We start from the raw sequence: 15,003 nt of genomic DNA on the forward strand, positions 1-15,003 counted from the left end.
GAAAACAAAAAGTAAATAGGGGAAATGGATACAGTTAGCAATAGTAGTGTTGAAAATAATTTTGATGAAAATTTCTCTGATGAAGACCTCATTTCTCAAATCTATAAGGAATGGAGTCAAATTTATTTTTCAGAAAATAGCTGTTCCCCAATTGATAAATGATAAAAAAAAATATGAATTATTCTCAAAGGACTATAAAATCATGCATATTTTGACCTGCTATTCTATAAGCATGAATCCCAAAAGAGATTTAAAAAAAATTTATGTGTACAAAAATATTTATAGCAGTTCTCTTCTGAAGACAAAGAATTGGAAACTGAGAGGATGCCCATAAATTGGAGAATGACCTGAATAAATTGTAGTCTATGATTATGAGGCAATATTATTGTTCTATAAAAAATGAGCAGGATGCTCTTAGAAAAAAACTGGAAAATCCTCCATGAACTCAAGCAAAGTGAAATATACTGTGTAAAAAGCAATAGCAATGTTGTGAAATGGTAATCTGTGAATGACTTTGCTGTTCTCAGCTATACAATAATCCATGACTACTCTGAAGAATTTATGATGAAAAATCCTATGCATACCCAGAGAAGAACTGATTGTGTCTCAATTCAGATTGAAGCATACTTTTTCTTTTATTTTATTTTTTAACTTTATTTTTCTTGAGAATTTTTTTAGGGTGGAAGATCTATGTTTTCTTTCACAACATGACTTTTTTCAGGAATTGTTTGCATAAAGATATGTGGTTTCTTTTTCGCCCCCCAGGTGAAACACGGGCTTTTATGTACAACGGGTACCAGACGGGAGGGGGGAAGGGCATCAGTAATAAAATACATTCTCTATTCCTCGTGGCGGCCTTCTCCCCCACCCGAAGACCCCGCCCTGGCTGCCCCCAGTGAGCAGCTGACTATAAATTACAAAATAAATGAGAAACACCTCGAGGAGGGGGAAGGGGAAGAGAGGGGAGGGAGGCCAGGACTTATTGCTCTGACTGGGAGCAGGACAGGCACTTGAGCGGCTGCCAGTGGAGGGATGAGCCCAGGGACGGGAGGGGGCAGCAGCCATGACTGAAAGTCCCCGGTGGGGTGGAGGGAGAGGGCTAGAGGGAAGCCCTGGGGATCAGTTCCTGAGATGGTCCAGGGCAGTGGATGCTGGTGATCTGTGGGGATAAGGAAGAGGATAGGGTGGGGCCCCCCTCTCCCACCCAGCCTCCCCTTCAGTCCATTTCCATGGGCTCGGCCCGGGGACAGAGGCCTGGGCCATCACCAGGGGGTGTGGAGACCGTGCTGGCCACACCAGGTCGGGTTGGGGACCGCCGAACCTTGTCCTGCCGGTGATAAAATAGAACATAGGCCGCTTTGGACTCAATCTGGCTCTCAGACACAGGCGAGACGCTGCTGTCATCGAAGTAATGCCACTGGCCGCTGTCCTTGTTCCGGGCAAACGTGGTGTAATGCCCGTCTCGCAGGCCCCCGTAGTGGTTCGAGACAGCGATGAGGTCATATTTGCAGGGTATCGGGTCGGCCTCAGTCCTTGGCTTGATGATGAACTCAGAGAAATCGAGATCCCGGATGGGAAACTCGACCAGTGTGTCCAGCTTCTCACGGGAGAACTTGGTGTAGGAGAAACGCTTCAGGTGGATGATGAGGGCCTCCGGGAGGGACCACAAATCCAGCTTCTTGGTGGCCAGCTGATGGCGCTTACAGGTCGGGCAATACCAGGGATTCTCTTCTTCCAAAGTCTCCACGGTGGTGAATAGCTCGATGCACTCCTGAAGGCGCACAGGGGCCTTCCTCAGCACATAGCCCATGCAGTCATGTTTCACGTAGCCCTCGGCCTCCACCTCATTGTAGTAGCGCTTCTTCATGTCGGGCTCCCAGTCGATGGCGATGTACGGCTGGGAGTTAAAGGAGACTCCGTTGGCATCCTCGGCAAAGCCTCTGCGGTCACTGGTTCCGTTGGAATTCACCGTGTGGAGACTGAAGAGCACTTTCCGCCGGGGCCTCCGCCGCCGCCGTCGGCGCCGCCTCCTTCTTGGCTTCTTTGCGGGGCCGGGAGGGGGACTGGGAGGGGGACTGGGAGGAGGACCCTCCTCCTCTACCTCCCCTACCTGAATCCTGATGGCTGCACCCGAGCCCTCCATAGAGGGCCGGGCATCCAAGGTACTCTCCCCTCTCTCCTCTTCTTCATCTTGCTCTCCTTCACTCAGCCTGCTGGGGCGTTTATACAGATCCTCATCGTCATCCTCCTCTTCCTCCTCCTCGTCATCTTCGCTGTTGTCTTCCTCCTCCTCTTCGTCCTCTTCGTCCTCGTCATCCTCCTCTTCCTCTTCCTCCTCCTCCTCGTCGTCTTCATCGTCATCCTCCTCCTCCTCCTCTTCCTCCTCCTCCTCGTCATCCGATTCGGGTCGGGTGACGTAGCGTGAAAGGCGGTGTAGTAGAATATGGTAGAGGGCGTCCCAGGAGAGCCGGTCGCGTGGCACAGATACCAGTAGAGGGTGTCCGAAAAGCATGAGGCCGTAATAGGAGTCACTGTAGTCCCGGGCTGGGGTCCGCTCCCGAAGGTAGACAGGCAGCACCACGTCCTCTCCCGTGCCCTCTCCACCGCCAGCCCCGCCGGACACCTCATACACAAAGATGTCATCCCGATCAAGGATGCAGCTCAGAGACTCCTCCAGCTGGTAGATCTTGTAGAAGCGGTGACTGAACACATCAGCTACCATCATCCGGTCCGGAGAGACACCCGTGTGCTTAGCCAAGGCGAAGCAGAGGTCCAACACTTTCCCTGCCTTGGGCACAACCAGACGATGCTGCTCAGGTTTTCGGCGTGGATCCATGGAAACGAAGAAGACCTCCATGCCACGTTCTTTGCTCACAGGCAGAGGAACACTCAGATAGCAGAAGGGATCAAAGGTTACAGACACCTTTCCACACTCAGGGCAGACCAATGTTGATTTGAAGAGCCCATGGAATGTGTCCACAATTACAGAATCATTCCGACGCTTATGATTTCGCCAGGCTTCATCTGCCACCTCCTGGTCAGGCCGTCCAGCAGCATCCCGAAGCTCCACATACTCCTTCTTCTTGACCCGGTTCAGGTCCTCGTGCAGTCCATCGAGCAGGAAGGAGAGCAGCTCCTGGGAGTCGTGCTGCTGGTAGCCAAGGAATTGAGAGGCAAAGTGGCCGACCTTCGTCTTGAACATCCTGGGGACCACAGAACGGTGGTGGCCAGACCAGGCTTGTTTGACCAGGTCGGCGTAGGCCTCGGCGATCTCACCTTTCATGCCGAGGGGATTGCAGAAATTCAGCTCCTTTAAGTAGTGGTTGTGAAGGAAGTATTCTGTCAGCGGGGGGACATTGCTCAGACACTGCAGGGCGGAGTTCATGAAGCACGTGTTGCCCAGGTTGGTGAGACCACAGACGCCTGGCTGGCCCCGGAAGCCCTCGTCCTCTTCTGACACGTTTTTCATGATGTGAGGCCAGGAGCTAGGCCATGTGCCATCTTTGTTCCGGGTCTCCATGATGACAATCTGACCAGGCCCAAGGCAGGCATCTAACACAGACATATTTATATTCCTCAGCCTCTCGCAGGAGCCATCTGCATTCTTCACCCACAAGCGTGTCTCCTCATCTGGCCCCACTAAAAACTGCTCCCTGGCTGTATGAAGGACCAACTCAACAGGATCTGCACGGCTGAACTGAGCAGGCCGGGATATTTCCATGTCATTGTGCTGACACAGGAGCAACTCCACCAGATAGACTTCTACCTTGTGGGTGCTGGGCAGCTCTACCACCTTCCGCTCGACGGGTGGCTGCCCGGGCTCCAGTCCATACCAGTTAACTAGAAGATGCCAGGCCATGGCTGGCAGCAGCACATAGTCCTCGCCTTCCACCAACCGTTCCTTCAGACGCCAGGTTTCTTGGTCTTCGAAGAGCTCCGCATTGTTGACAGGCCCGGGGAAGGCGCTAGAGTCCTGGTCTCCAGCTCGGACATAGGCCTCCCACTGCTGGTACCAGTGTTGTTCCACCAAGAACCAGCTCTCCCCTGGTCGCAGGGGCCGCTCCCGGCCGCTCTCCTCATCCTCCACCAGCCGCCGCTGGATCTCCAAACTCGGCACCGACCCCACCCCCGGGCCCGACTCCGCCCCTGGCGCCGCTGCGGCCTCCACGGCCGCCATCGCAGCCCGAGCACCCTCAGCCCGATAGGTGGTTTCTTAATGAATCCTGGGGGTGGGGATAAGGGAAAGAATCTGTAACTCAAAAGTTTTAAAAACAAATGTAAAAAAAGTTTTAGATTTAAATGAGGGAAAATATTAAACTAATTTATTTTTTAAAAAGAAAGAAAAGTGTACATGGAGTCCTAGTGAATTCTTTTTATGACACAAATATGATGTTGATATCTAAACCAGGATGAGCTAAAACAGAGAAACAAATTATAGACCAATTTCTATACTGTATATTGATGAAAAAAAAATCAAGTCAATTACATCAGTATATCACAATAATTATATGATATGATCAGGTTAAGATTATACCAGGAATATATTTTGTTCAATATTAGGAAATCCATCTAAATACTTGAAAATATCAATATGAAAAGCAACATAAATCATATAATTATTTCAATAGATACTAGAAAAGTTTTTGACAAAATATAGCACCCATTCTATTAAAAAATACTATCTAAAACTATAAGAAGCATTATCTATAATGATGATAAGCTAGAAGTTTTGCCAAAAAGAGCAGAGGTGAAATAAGATGCCCATTATCACTACTCTCATTCAATATAACAGCAGAAATGTTAAGTGTTAACAATAAGAAAAGAAAAAGAAATTGAAAAAATTAAAATAAGTAATGAGGAAACAAAACTATCCTTTTTTGCAAATGATGATATTATATTTAGAGAACTCTAAAAATCCAAATGAAAATTACTTGTAATAATTAATTTTAGCAAAGTTGCAGAATATAAAATAAATCCACATCAACAGCATTTTTATATATCCCAGAAGAGAAATAGAAATTCCATATTACATTATAATAAATAATAAAATATATTTAGAAGTCTACCTGATGAAATAAACCTAGGAACTATGTCAACACAAATACAAAACATTCTTCACACAAAAAATTCAGATCTAAAAAACTGGGAAAATATCATTTGTTCATGGGTAAGCTGAGCCAATATAATTTTAATGATAATTCTGCCGAATTTAATTAATTTCATACCAATTAAACTGATAAATCTAGAAAAGATAACACACTTTACTGGAAGAATAAAGGTCAAGAGTATCAAGGGAATTAATGAAAATAAAAATACAATAAAAGGTAGCCTAGCAATATCAAATCTCAAACTATATTATAAAACAGGGATCACCAAAATTATCTGGTATTGGATAAGAAATAGAATGGTGAACCAGTAGAGTTGACTGGATTTATATGAAACAGCAGTCAATGACCAAAGTAACTTTGTGTTTCATTAACCCAAAGACCTCAGTTTTTGGGAGAAGATCTCATCATTTGAAATCTATACATATATATGGAAATCTGGAAAACAATAGGACAAAAACTCATTATAGACCAATTTTCATATCTTAGTTTACCTAGTTAAGGTCAAAATGGTTTATCATGGTTTATTATGAAAGTTGACACCATAAACAAACTATAATATCAAAGAATAGTTCATCTATCAGATTTATGGATAAAGGGATAATTATATTAATATGGATAATTTATAAACAAACACAAGATATAAAGTATGATAAAATGCAAAATAAAGTAATGCAAAAAATGATTAAATTGTTTTTGTATAAACATAGATTATATGCAACCAAGATTAGAAGGAAAGCAGAATACCCTTTGATCCAACAGTATTTCTACTGGGATTATATCCCAAAGAGATCTTAAAGGAGGAAAAGGGATCCATGTGCAAAAATGTTTGTGGCAGCCCTTTTTGTAGTGGCAAGAAACTGGAGACTGAGTGGATACCCATCAATTGGAGAATAACTGAATAAATTATGGTATATGAATGTTATGGAATATTATTGTTCTGTAAGAAACGACCAGCAGGATGAGTTCAGAGAGTCCTGCAGAGACTTACATAAACTGATGCTAAATGAAATGAGCAGAATCAGGAGATCATTATACATGGCAACAAGACTATATGACGATTAATTCTGATGGTGTGGCTCTCTTCAATAATGAGATGATTCAAACCAGTTCCACTTGTTCAGCCCATCTACAGCCAGAATGAGGACCAAGGGAACTGAGTGTGAAATCACAATACAACATTCTCACTTTCTCTGTTGTTGTTTGCTTGCATTTTGTTTTCTTTTGCAGTTTTTTTTTCCTTCTTGATCTGATTTTTCTTGTACAGCAAGATAACTATAAAAATATATTAATATATTGGGTTTAACATATTTAACATTTATTTTATATTTTACTTTAACATATTTATATTTTAGCATATTTTTATTTTAACGTTTTAACATTTTTTTTTATTTTAACATATTGAACATATTTTAACATATTTAACATGTATTGGACTACCTGCCATCTAGGGAAGGGGGTGAGGAATAGGAAGGGAAAATTTGGAACAGAAGGTTTTACAAAGGTCAATGTTGAAAAATTACCCATGCATGTTTTATAAATAAAAAAAAAAAAAACTTTAATAAAAAAAGAAGGAAAGCAGAAAACTGGAAACAATTCTTATATCAAATGTCTTTGATAAATGCCTCATTTCTCAAATACATAGAGAAGTGAATCAAATTTATGAGAATACAAGCCATTTCTCCAATTAAAAAATGGTGAAAGGATATGGACAGGCAGTTTTCAGATTAAAAAAGCAAAGACAATTATAAGTATAAGAAGAAGTTCTCTAAATCACTTTGGATTAGAAAATTGCAAAAAAGCAAAAAAAACAAAAAACTTTGAAATACTACTGCATATTTATCACATTAGTCAATAAGACAACAACTAATTTTTCTCTTTTTTTTTCCTTTTGATCTGTTTCTTCATTCACAACTATGACTAATGTTAAATTATATTTCAGATGATATCAAAACTATATCAAACCATCTTCAGAAGAGGAGAGAGGCTAGAGTGAAGGAAGGAGGAAGACAAATTTGGAACTCAATCTTATAAAAATAAATAGTAAATGTTTTTCTTGCCATATAACTGAGAAAAAATAAAATACTATTTAAAATTTAAAATAATATTTATATGAAACCATTAGCAAGCATCATCTATATTACAGGTAAAGTAGAAACCATGCAATATGAGGTATGAGGACACGCCACATTATCACCACTATTGCTCAGTATTGTCTAGAAATGTTAGTTATAGCAATAAGAAAAGACAAAAATGAAGAAATAAGAATAAGCAAAAAGAAAATTATCAATCTTTGTAGATGATGTGACTATAAATCAGAGAATGAACTAAAAATAAAAATAGTTGAATTAACAATTTTAGCAAAGTTTCAAGAAACAAAGTAAATCCACAGAAATCATCAGCATTTCTATATACTACCAACAAGCATCATCATCAAGAAATAGAAATATTTAAAATAACAGTAGACTATATAAAATACCTGGGAACTTGCCAACAAAACACTCTTCATAGAAATGAATACAGACCTAAACAATTGGAAAAATATCAATTGCTCATGATTGATTTAGCCAATTAAAAAAAAAAAAAGGACAATTGTACCTCAATTATTCTTCTTATTCAGTATTATATTAATCAAAATACCAAAAAATTATAATACAAAAAATAACAAAATTCATCTGGAGAAAGAAAAGGTCAAGAATATCAAGGGAATTAATGGGGAAAAAAAATGCAAAGAACAGTGGCCTACTAGTATGAGACCTAAAACTGCATCTGGTATTTGCTAAGAAATGGAGTGGTAGATCAAAGGAAATAGTTAGGTACACATGACACAATAATCAATGAATATAGTAATCTAGTGTTTGATAATAAACCCAAAGACTCCAGCTTCTGGGGTAAAAACTCACTATATGAAAAAATTGCATGGAAACACTGGATAATAGTATGTGAGAAACTAGCAATGGACCAATATTTCACACCTTATATCAAGATAAAGTTCAAGTGGGTATATGAGTTAGGCATAAAGGATGATACCATAAGCAAATTAGGAGAACAAGAGGTAGTTTATGTATGAGATCTTTGGAGAAGAGCTGAATTTATGGCCAAAGAAGAACTAGAGTATTATGAAATGCAAAATGGACATTTTTGATGACATTAAATTTAAAAAGTTTTTGCACAAACAAAAATGATGTAGTTAAGATTAGAAGGGAGAGAGAATGCTGGGAAACACTTTACAGTCAGTATTTCCTCTTTTCTAAAATATATAGAGAACTGAATAAAATTCTTTAAAAAATAATTTACTAGTTGATAATCAAAGGATATGAATAGACAATTTTCAGATGAAGTAATTAAAGACATCTATAGTCATATAAAATGCTCTAAGTCATTATTGATTAGAGAAATGCAAATCAAAACAACTCAAGTACCACTTCATACTTATTAAATTGATTAAGATGGCAGGAAAAGAAAATGATAAATATCAGAGGGGATGTCCTAATGCATTGTTGGTGGAGTTGTGAATTGATGCAGCCGTTCTGGAGAACAATCTGGAACTAATGGATAAGAGAAAAATTTAGCACTAAGCAAGATATAGAAAGCATAATAAAACACATTATCATAATTACATACAATTTTAAAATTGAATTTTAAATAAACAAAACCAATGAAACTGAAATTAGGGGAAAAAAGTAGAAACTTGGTTTACATGAGAATATCAATAAGTATCTCTGAAAAAGTCTTCATTTCTCAAATATGTAAGGAATTGAGCAAGATTTATAAGAATAAAATTCATTCTCCAATTGATAGTTAAATAATATGAAAAGTTCATTCCCAGGTAAAATTAAAGCTAACTGTAGTCATGCAAAAAATGCTCTTGTGTGAGATAGTCCTCACACTTAAAAGATTGGCTAATATAATAGAAAAAAAAAATGACAAATGTTGGAGAGGATATGGGAAAACTGGCATATTAATACATTGTTGGTGGAGTTATGAACTGATCCAATTTGGAACCCAAAAGGATATAAAATTGTGCATACTCTTTGATCCAGCAACATCCCTGCAGAATCTATATCCTAAAGGTATTTTTTTAAGGGAAAATGATCTGTTTGTACAAATATATCTATATGTATAGCTATATGCATATATAGGAACTCTTTTCAATAGCTAAGAATTTGAAATTGAGGGGATGCTCATTAATTAGGAATAACTGAAAATTTATAGTATATTATAGTAATGGAATATTAGTGTTATAAGAAATGCCAAGCAGGATGATTTCAGAAAATCTCAGAAAAACTTAGATGAAATCATACTAAGTGAAATGAGAACAACCAGAAAATATTGTATATAGTAACCAAACCACTGTATGAATGAAAAATGGTAATTCTCAGCAATTCAATGATTCAAGACAATCCCAAAAACTTATATGAGGAAAAATATTATCAGCTTCCAGAGAAAGAATTGATTGTTTCACGACAAACTAAAGCACACTTTATTTTTTAATGTGTTTTGCCATTCTAGCTTTGATTTAGAGATTTTAAGTTAATTGAAGGGTCTTGGAGTAGGAAAGTCCTTGCTTTTACTCTGCCATCTTGACTCTGAATTCCTGCATTTATCTTTTCCTGTAGGGTCTTCTCATGGTTAATTCTCTGGCTTCTTATACCTACTAATGATTCAAATCAAAGTCTCTTGCTGGTAGATGACATTTATCTTATGAAATAAAAGGCAATAAGTCTATTTTTCTTAATTAAGGACTCTTAAATACAATTTTTTATTATGTATCAAAGTTCTTCTATAGTGTCTACATTTGGCCAAAGGTGAGACTAAATTTATAATTTAGTCAGTCAATACCTGTAAAACTCAAAAAACAATGAAATATAAATAAGATGAAGAACCATAAAGGTCTGTAAACACTGCTACTTGAGTCATTGCTTCACTCTGTATTATTACAGGGGTGATATTTTATTATTTGTGTAAACAGACATTAAGAGAAGACTGGTACCTTTGGTATTAACAGCTGCTGAGTTCTGTTTCAGGGCTTCTTTCCACCTTTGGTGTCTATCTGCCAGTCAATTCTCATCTGTGAATATAAGATGCAAATGTTTGGGGTATGAAAAGTTTTAGTAAATGACAATGTTTAAAAAAAAAAAAAAACTGGCTTTGGGAATCTCCCCTGTGGAATGCAAACTTCTTGAGAATAGAAACTATTTTTCATCTTTTTATACTCTCATTATAGCTGAATGGGTGTTGCCTTAGACAAACTGAGACCTGGAAAAGACCTTAGTCTTCCACTGCATCTACAGCCATCTCTAGGTCTGTCTTGCCACTGGACTCAGATGACTCTAGAACAGTGATGCTGATAACTTTGCAGAGTCCTGAATTACTTAAATCCAAATCACTTGCAAATAAAAACATCACCCTCCAGATGTCATTGGTCTCTTTGAGTAGTAAAAGCAATTTCACTGGGGATCCAACTTTACAGTTCCACAGTGGCAATTGTCCTTTCTCCATATTTCCCTCCTTCTTTCACTCTTTCTTTCCTTCCTTCCTTCCTTCCTTCTTTCCTTCATTCCTTTTTTTCTGTCTGTCCAAATGGGGAAACATACTCTTTCATGTGGGTGTTCTGCCTGAAGCCTCACAAAATATCTTGGAATTTGGAGGATAGATTTTTTTTTTCTTTCTCATCATCTACTATAGTGTCATACACAAAATACACAAGTGATAAATCCTTTTAAATTGAATTAGGCTAGAATGAACTGGATTCTATTGTAATTAACAAATGATAATATAAAGTAATGGGGAGTTGAACATCTATAGATTCCCCATAGAAAAAGTAAATCCTTCTAACATCTATGAATTAGTAGAAAATGTTTGCTAATGGAAAAGTATTATAAAAACCTGTAAAATAAGGCCAGTGGTTCTCAGATAAATTTTCAGTGATTAAACAAAAGCCTTTTAAACAAGCTTCAACAGCATCCTGCCTTTACAAACTTTTCAAATACTATTAAAATAAAAGAAAGTCTTCTGCTAATGGGACCAATTTGCAAAATATTTATTTTAAATATTATTTTAAAACTCTTATATTTATTTTCCTTTCATATCAATTTAACAAGAATATCAACAACAAAAGAATCAAACAACAGTATTAACAATATGCTTGTAGGAAAAGACACTTTTTTCTGGAACAATATTAAACATTGTAAAAGTTTCACAGATATTTTCCTGTTCCCCTTAATTTCATCATATTAGAACTTAAAAGAAATATGTTATTTTTCCCTAAAAGACTAAATTTCTCTATCAACCCAATCACAGAACAAACAATTATTAAGAACTTAATGTCTTTCAAACACTATAGTGAGAGAAAGCGAGAATGAGAGACAGAGACACAGAAAAATACTGACAGAGACAGAAAGAGACTGAGAAACAGTAAAACAGAGAAAGAAACAAAATACAGAATGAAGAATAACAGAAAAAATAGAAAGGAAAAGAGAAGGAGCTGGAGGAGGATAGAGAAAGGGGAAAAAAGAGAGTGAACAGTCAGACACAGTGAAAATAATTCCCTGAGAATATCTTCTAAATTTTCTTTATTTACAGTTGTATATGCGTTATTTTGCTGAAATTATCATATCCAAACTCAATAATGATCTCGTACTTTCAATTCAAAAAGCTGGTCTCTTCTGTCATCCTTATTCTTTTTCTCTAAAAGTTTTAGCCTTGTTGATCAATTTCACTTTCTGTTTACTCTCTCCTCCCTAGATTTTCATATCACTTCTCCTGATATTCTACCTATGTAACATTTATTTCTCTGTCTCCTTATCTAGCGCTTCTTACATATTATATCCACTAAGGATAGCTGTACTCTGGTAGCATAGTCCAGAAGAATCTTTTCTTTTCCCTTTATGTCATTTGTCTAGGAGATTTCATAGGGTTCAGAAATATGGTTATTACCTTTATGTAATAGATATGTATGTATGTATATATGCAAACTTAGTATTTATTCTTAACTACAGCCACAATTCACAAACTCCCTAAGAAATATCTTGAACTGGAGAGGTATATAGGCATCTCAAATGCCACATGAGATAAAGAGAATTAAGTCCTTGAGAACTTATCTAGTGTCTTTGAGAGGATAGACAAATAAGAATAGTCTAAGCCTAGCCATTTTATCAGCAGTTGTTTAAATAGTGTTAAGCCAAAGTCAAATGTAAAATGCATGTTTAACAGCACTCTGAGCTGTTTATTCTATGATAAAGTTTAAATATCAACTTTTTAGTATATTAGAATAGTTACTAGATGTTGTTAAATCTTGTTAATGTATGTGGAATATTTCATCAATTTTTTTTGATATAAGAAGGCATGCCTCATAACATTTATTTTATTTATTTGTTTGTTTGCTTGTTTACTTATTTATTTAGTTAGTTTCGTTTGTATGGAAGCTTTAGACTTTTGATCCCTAACATAACTTATTTTAATTAGTGTATTTAAATTGGTATATGAAATTACAGGATGAATAATTTAATGAGCCAAAGAGAAAAGGGAGATCCCTGTCATAAGAGGCCAGATTCCTAGAGATAACATTGGTATAAGTTTCAGGTTTTGGCACAGAATAAGGAAAGGTACTTCTGTCTAAGTCCCTGCCAACTATTGCTTCAAGACTCAATTAAAATAGAATTTAAAATAAATGAATCATAAAAGCTTTCTTCAGGATATTCTACCACTTGTTGTATTTGTGTAGGTGTATTTGCAGTACAGGTCAGGAATAGGTACTTTACAAGTATTATTTCTAAGATTTATATGTAATCAATATTAATTTATTAGAATAAAAGATAATTAATTTAGATGTCAAATGAAATAAATCTATTGTTAATAAGAATATACTGTATTAACAGGCCCTGTATAAAGTGTTAGGAATACAGATAAAAGCAACAACAACAAAAAAAATCTCTTCCTTAAAGGAAATTGCATTCTACTAAGGGCACATAAAACAAGCTTGAAAATACCCAAAATGGAGTGGAAAGAAATACTCTTCAATGGGGACAATTCCAGAGATACAGAAATAGAGCAAGAAGTGAAATTAGTTTTGGTTAGGCTAAGCTTCCTCAAATAAATTTTATGGCTAGAAATTTTTCAACGGGAGGCAGTGATAGCTGCCTTTATTTTTATTTTTCTATTTTTTTTTTGCTTTTAACAATCATCTGAAACAATTATTTAAAATTCTAATAATAAAAGAAAGGTAATGAGATAGAAATGTTGCAATGAGAAACTATGAATGGTCATTTCAAAACTGAAGAAAATAAGTCACTAAAAATTAGAACTGAACAAATTAAAGTTAACGACTTCATGAGATATCAACTCAAACAAAACCCACCAAAGTAAATAAATAAATAAATAAACAAACAAACAAACAAACAAATAAATAAATAAGAAAAGGAAAGGAAAAAATAGAAGAAAATGTAAAACACCTCAATGGAAAAACAACTGACTCAGAAAAATAGATCCTGGAGAGACAATTTCAGAATTAGTGGACTATCTAAAAATGGAAAGAAAAAAAAAAAAGAAAAAAAAGAAAGAAAAAAAAGAGGCTGGACAACATTTTTTTAAGAAACCATCTAAGAAAACTACCCTGATATCTTAGAAGTAGAAGATAAAATAGCCATTGAAAAAATACGTGGATCACCTCAAGAAAGACACCACAAAATGAAAACTCCAAGGAATAATGTAGCTAAATTCCAGAATTATTGGATCAGGAAGAAAATATGGCAAGTAGCCAGAAATAAACATCAAATATGGAGGAACTATAATCATATTATGCAGGACCTAGAAGCTTCCACTTCAAAGGATTGAAGGCCTTGGAATATGATATTCCAGGAAGAAAAGAACTTGAATTATAATGGAGAATCCACTACCCAGCAAAAGTAAGCTTTATCTTTTAACAGAAAAGATATTCAATGAAATAGGGGATCTTAAATAAGATCTTATCAAAGAGATTACAGCATCTTATCACTAGGAAATTACACTATGACCAAGTGGAATTTACACCAGAAATTCAGTTATAGTTCAATATCAAGAAAACTATTAGCATAATTGATCATATCAATAACCAAAATAATAGAAATCACATAATTTATAATAGATACAGAAAAAAATTGACAAAACACAACACCCATTCCTATTAAAATACATTCAAGAGCATAGAAATAAAATTTTCCTTAAACTTTTTTTATTAATAATTAATTTTAATTATTTAATTATTAATTTGATTAATAAATAATAAAATTTATTTTATGTAGCTGTTACTTATCAATTTTCCTTAAACTGATAAGTAACAGCTATCTAAAATAATCAGCAAGCATTATATATAAGGGGGATACTAGGAATATTCCTAATAAGATCAGAGTGAAATAAGGATGCCCATTATTCAATATTGTAATAGAAATGGACTTTAGCAATAAGAGGAAAAATAGAAGGAAATAAAACTATCACTTTTTGCAGATGATATGATGGTATACTTAGAGAATCAAACAAAAACAACTAGAAACAACAATTTTAGCAAAGTTGTAGGATATACAATATACACACATAAATCATCAGCACTTAGTATGTTAGAAACAGAGCCCAGCAGCAAGAGAGAAAGAAAAATTCCATCTCAAATAACTATAGATAATAAAAAATATAATTTGGAGTCTGCCAAGAGAAAGCCAGGAACTATATAAACACAATTATAATGCAGTTTTCACACAGTTATATATAAATGATTGGAAAAAATATCAAGTGCTTACAGGTAAGCTGAGCTAATATAATAAAAATGACAATTTTACCTAAATTAGTCTACTTTTCAGTATCATACAATCCAAGTACAAAGAAATTTCTTTATAGGGCTAGGAAAAAAAAATAACATTTCACTTAG

At 36.1% G+C, this 15,003-nt stretch overlaps 1 protein-coding gene across 1 annotated transcript; it reads right to left on the reverse strand.

Moving 5' to 3' along the window:
• Positions 1-651: 651 nt before the first annotated feature.
• LOC127544380 (ubiquitin carboxyl-terminal hydrolase 11-like) lies at positions 652-4,264 on the reverse strand. The gene has a single exon (XM_051971004.1). The coding sequence runs from the start codon at positions 4,175-4,177 to the stop codon at positions 1,217-1,219; it is 2,961 nt and encodes a 986-aa protein (XP_051826964.1). The 5' UTR covers positions 4,178-4,264; the 3' UTR covers positions 652-1,216.
• Between the last annotated feature and the right edge of the window lie 10,739 nt (positions 4,265-15,003).

This window comes from Antechinus flavipes, chromosome 1 (genome assembly GCF_016432865.1).
Source record: "Antechinus flavipes isolate AdamAnt ecotype Samford, QLD, Australia chromosome 1, AdamAnt_v2, whole genome shotgun sequence".
NCBI classification, from domain to species: domain Eukaryota; kingdom Metazoa; phylum Chordata; class Mammalia; order Dasyuromorphia; family Dasyuridae; genus Antechinus; species Antechinus flavipes.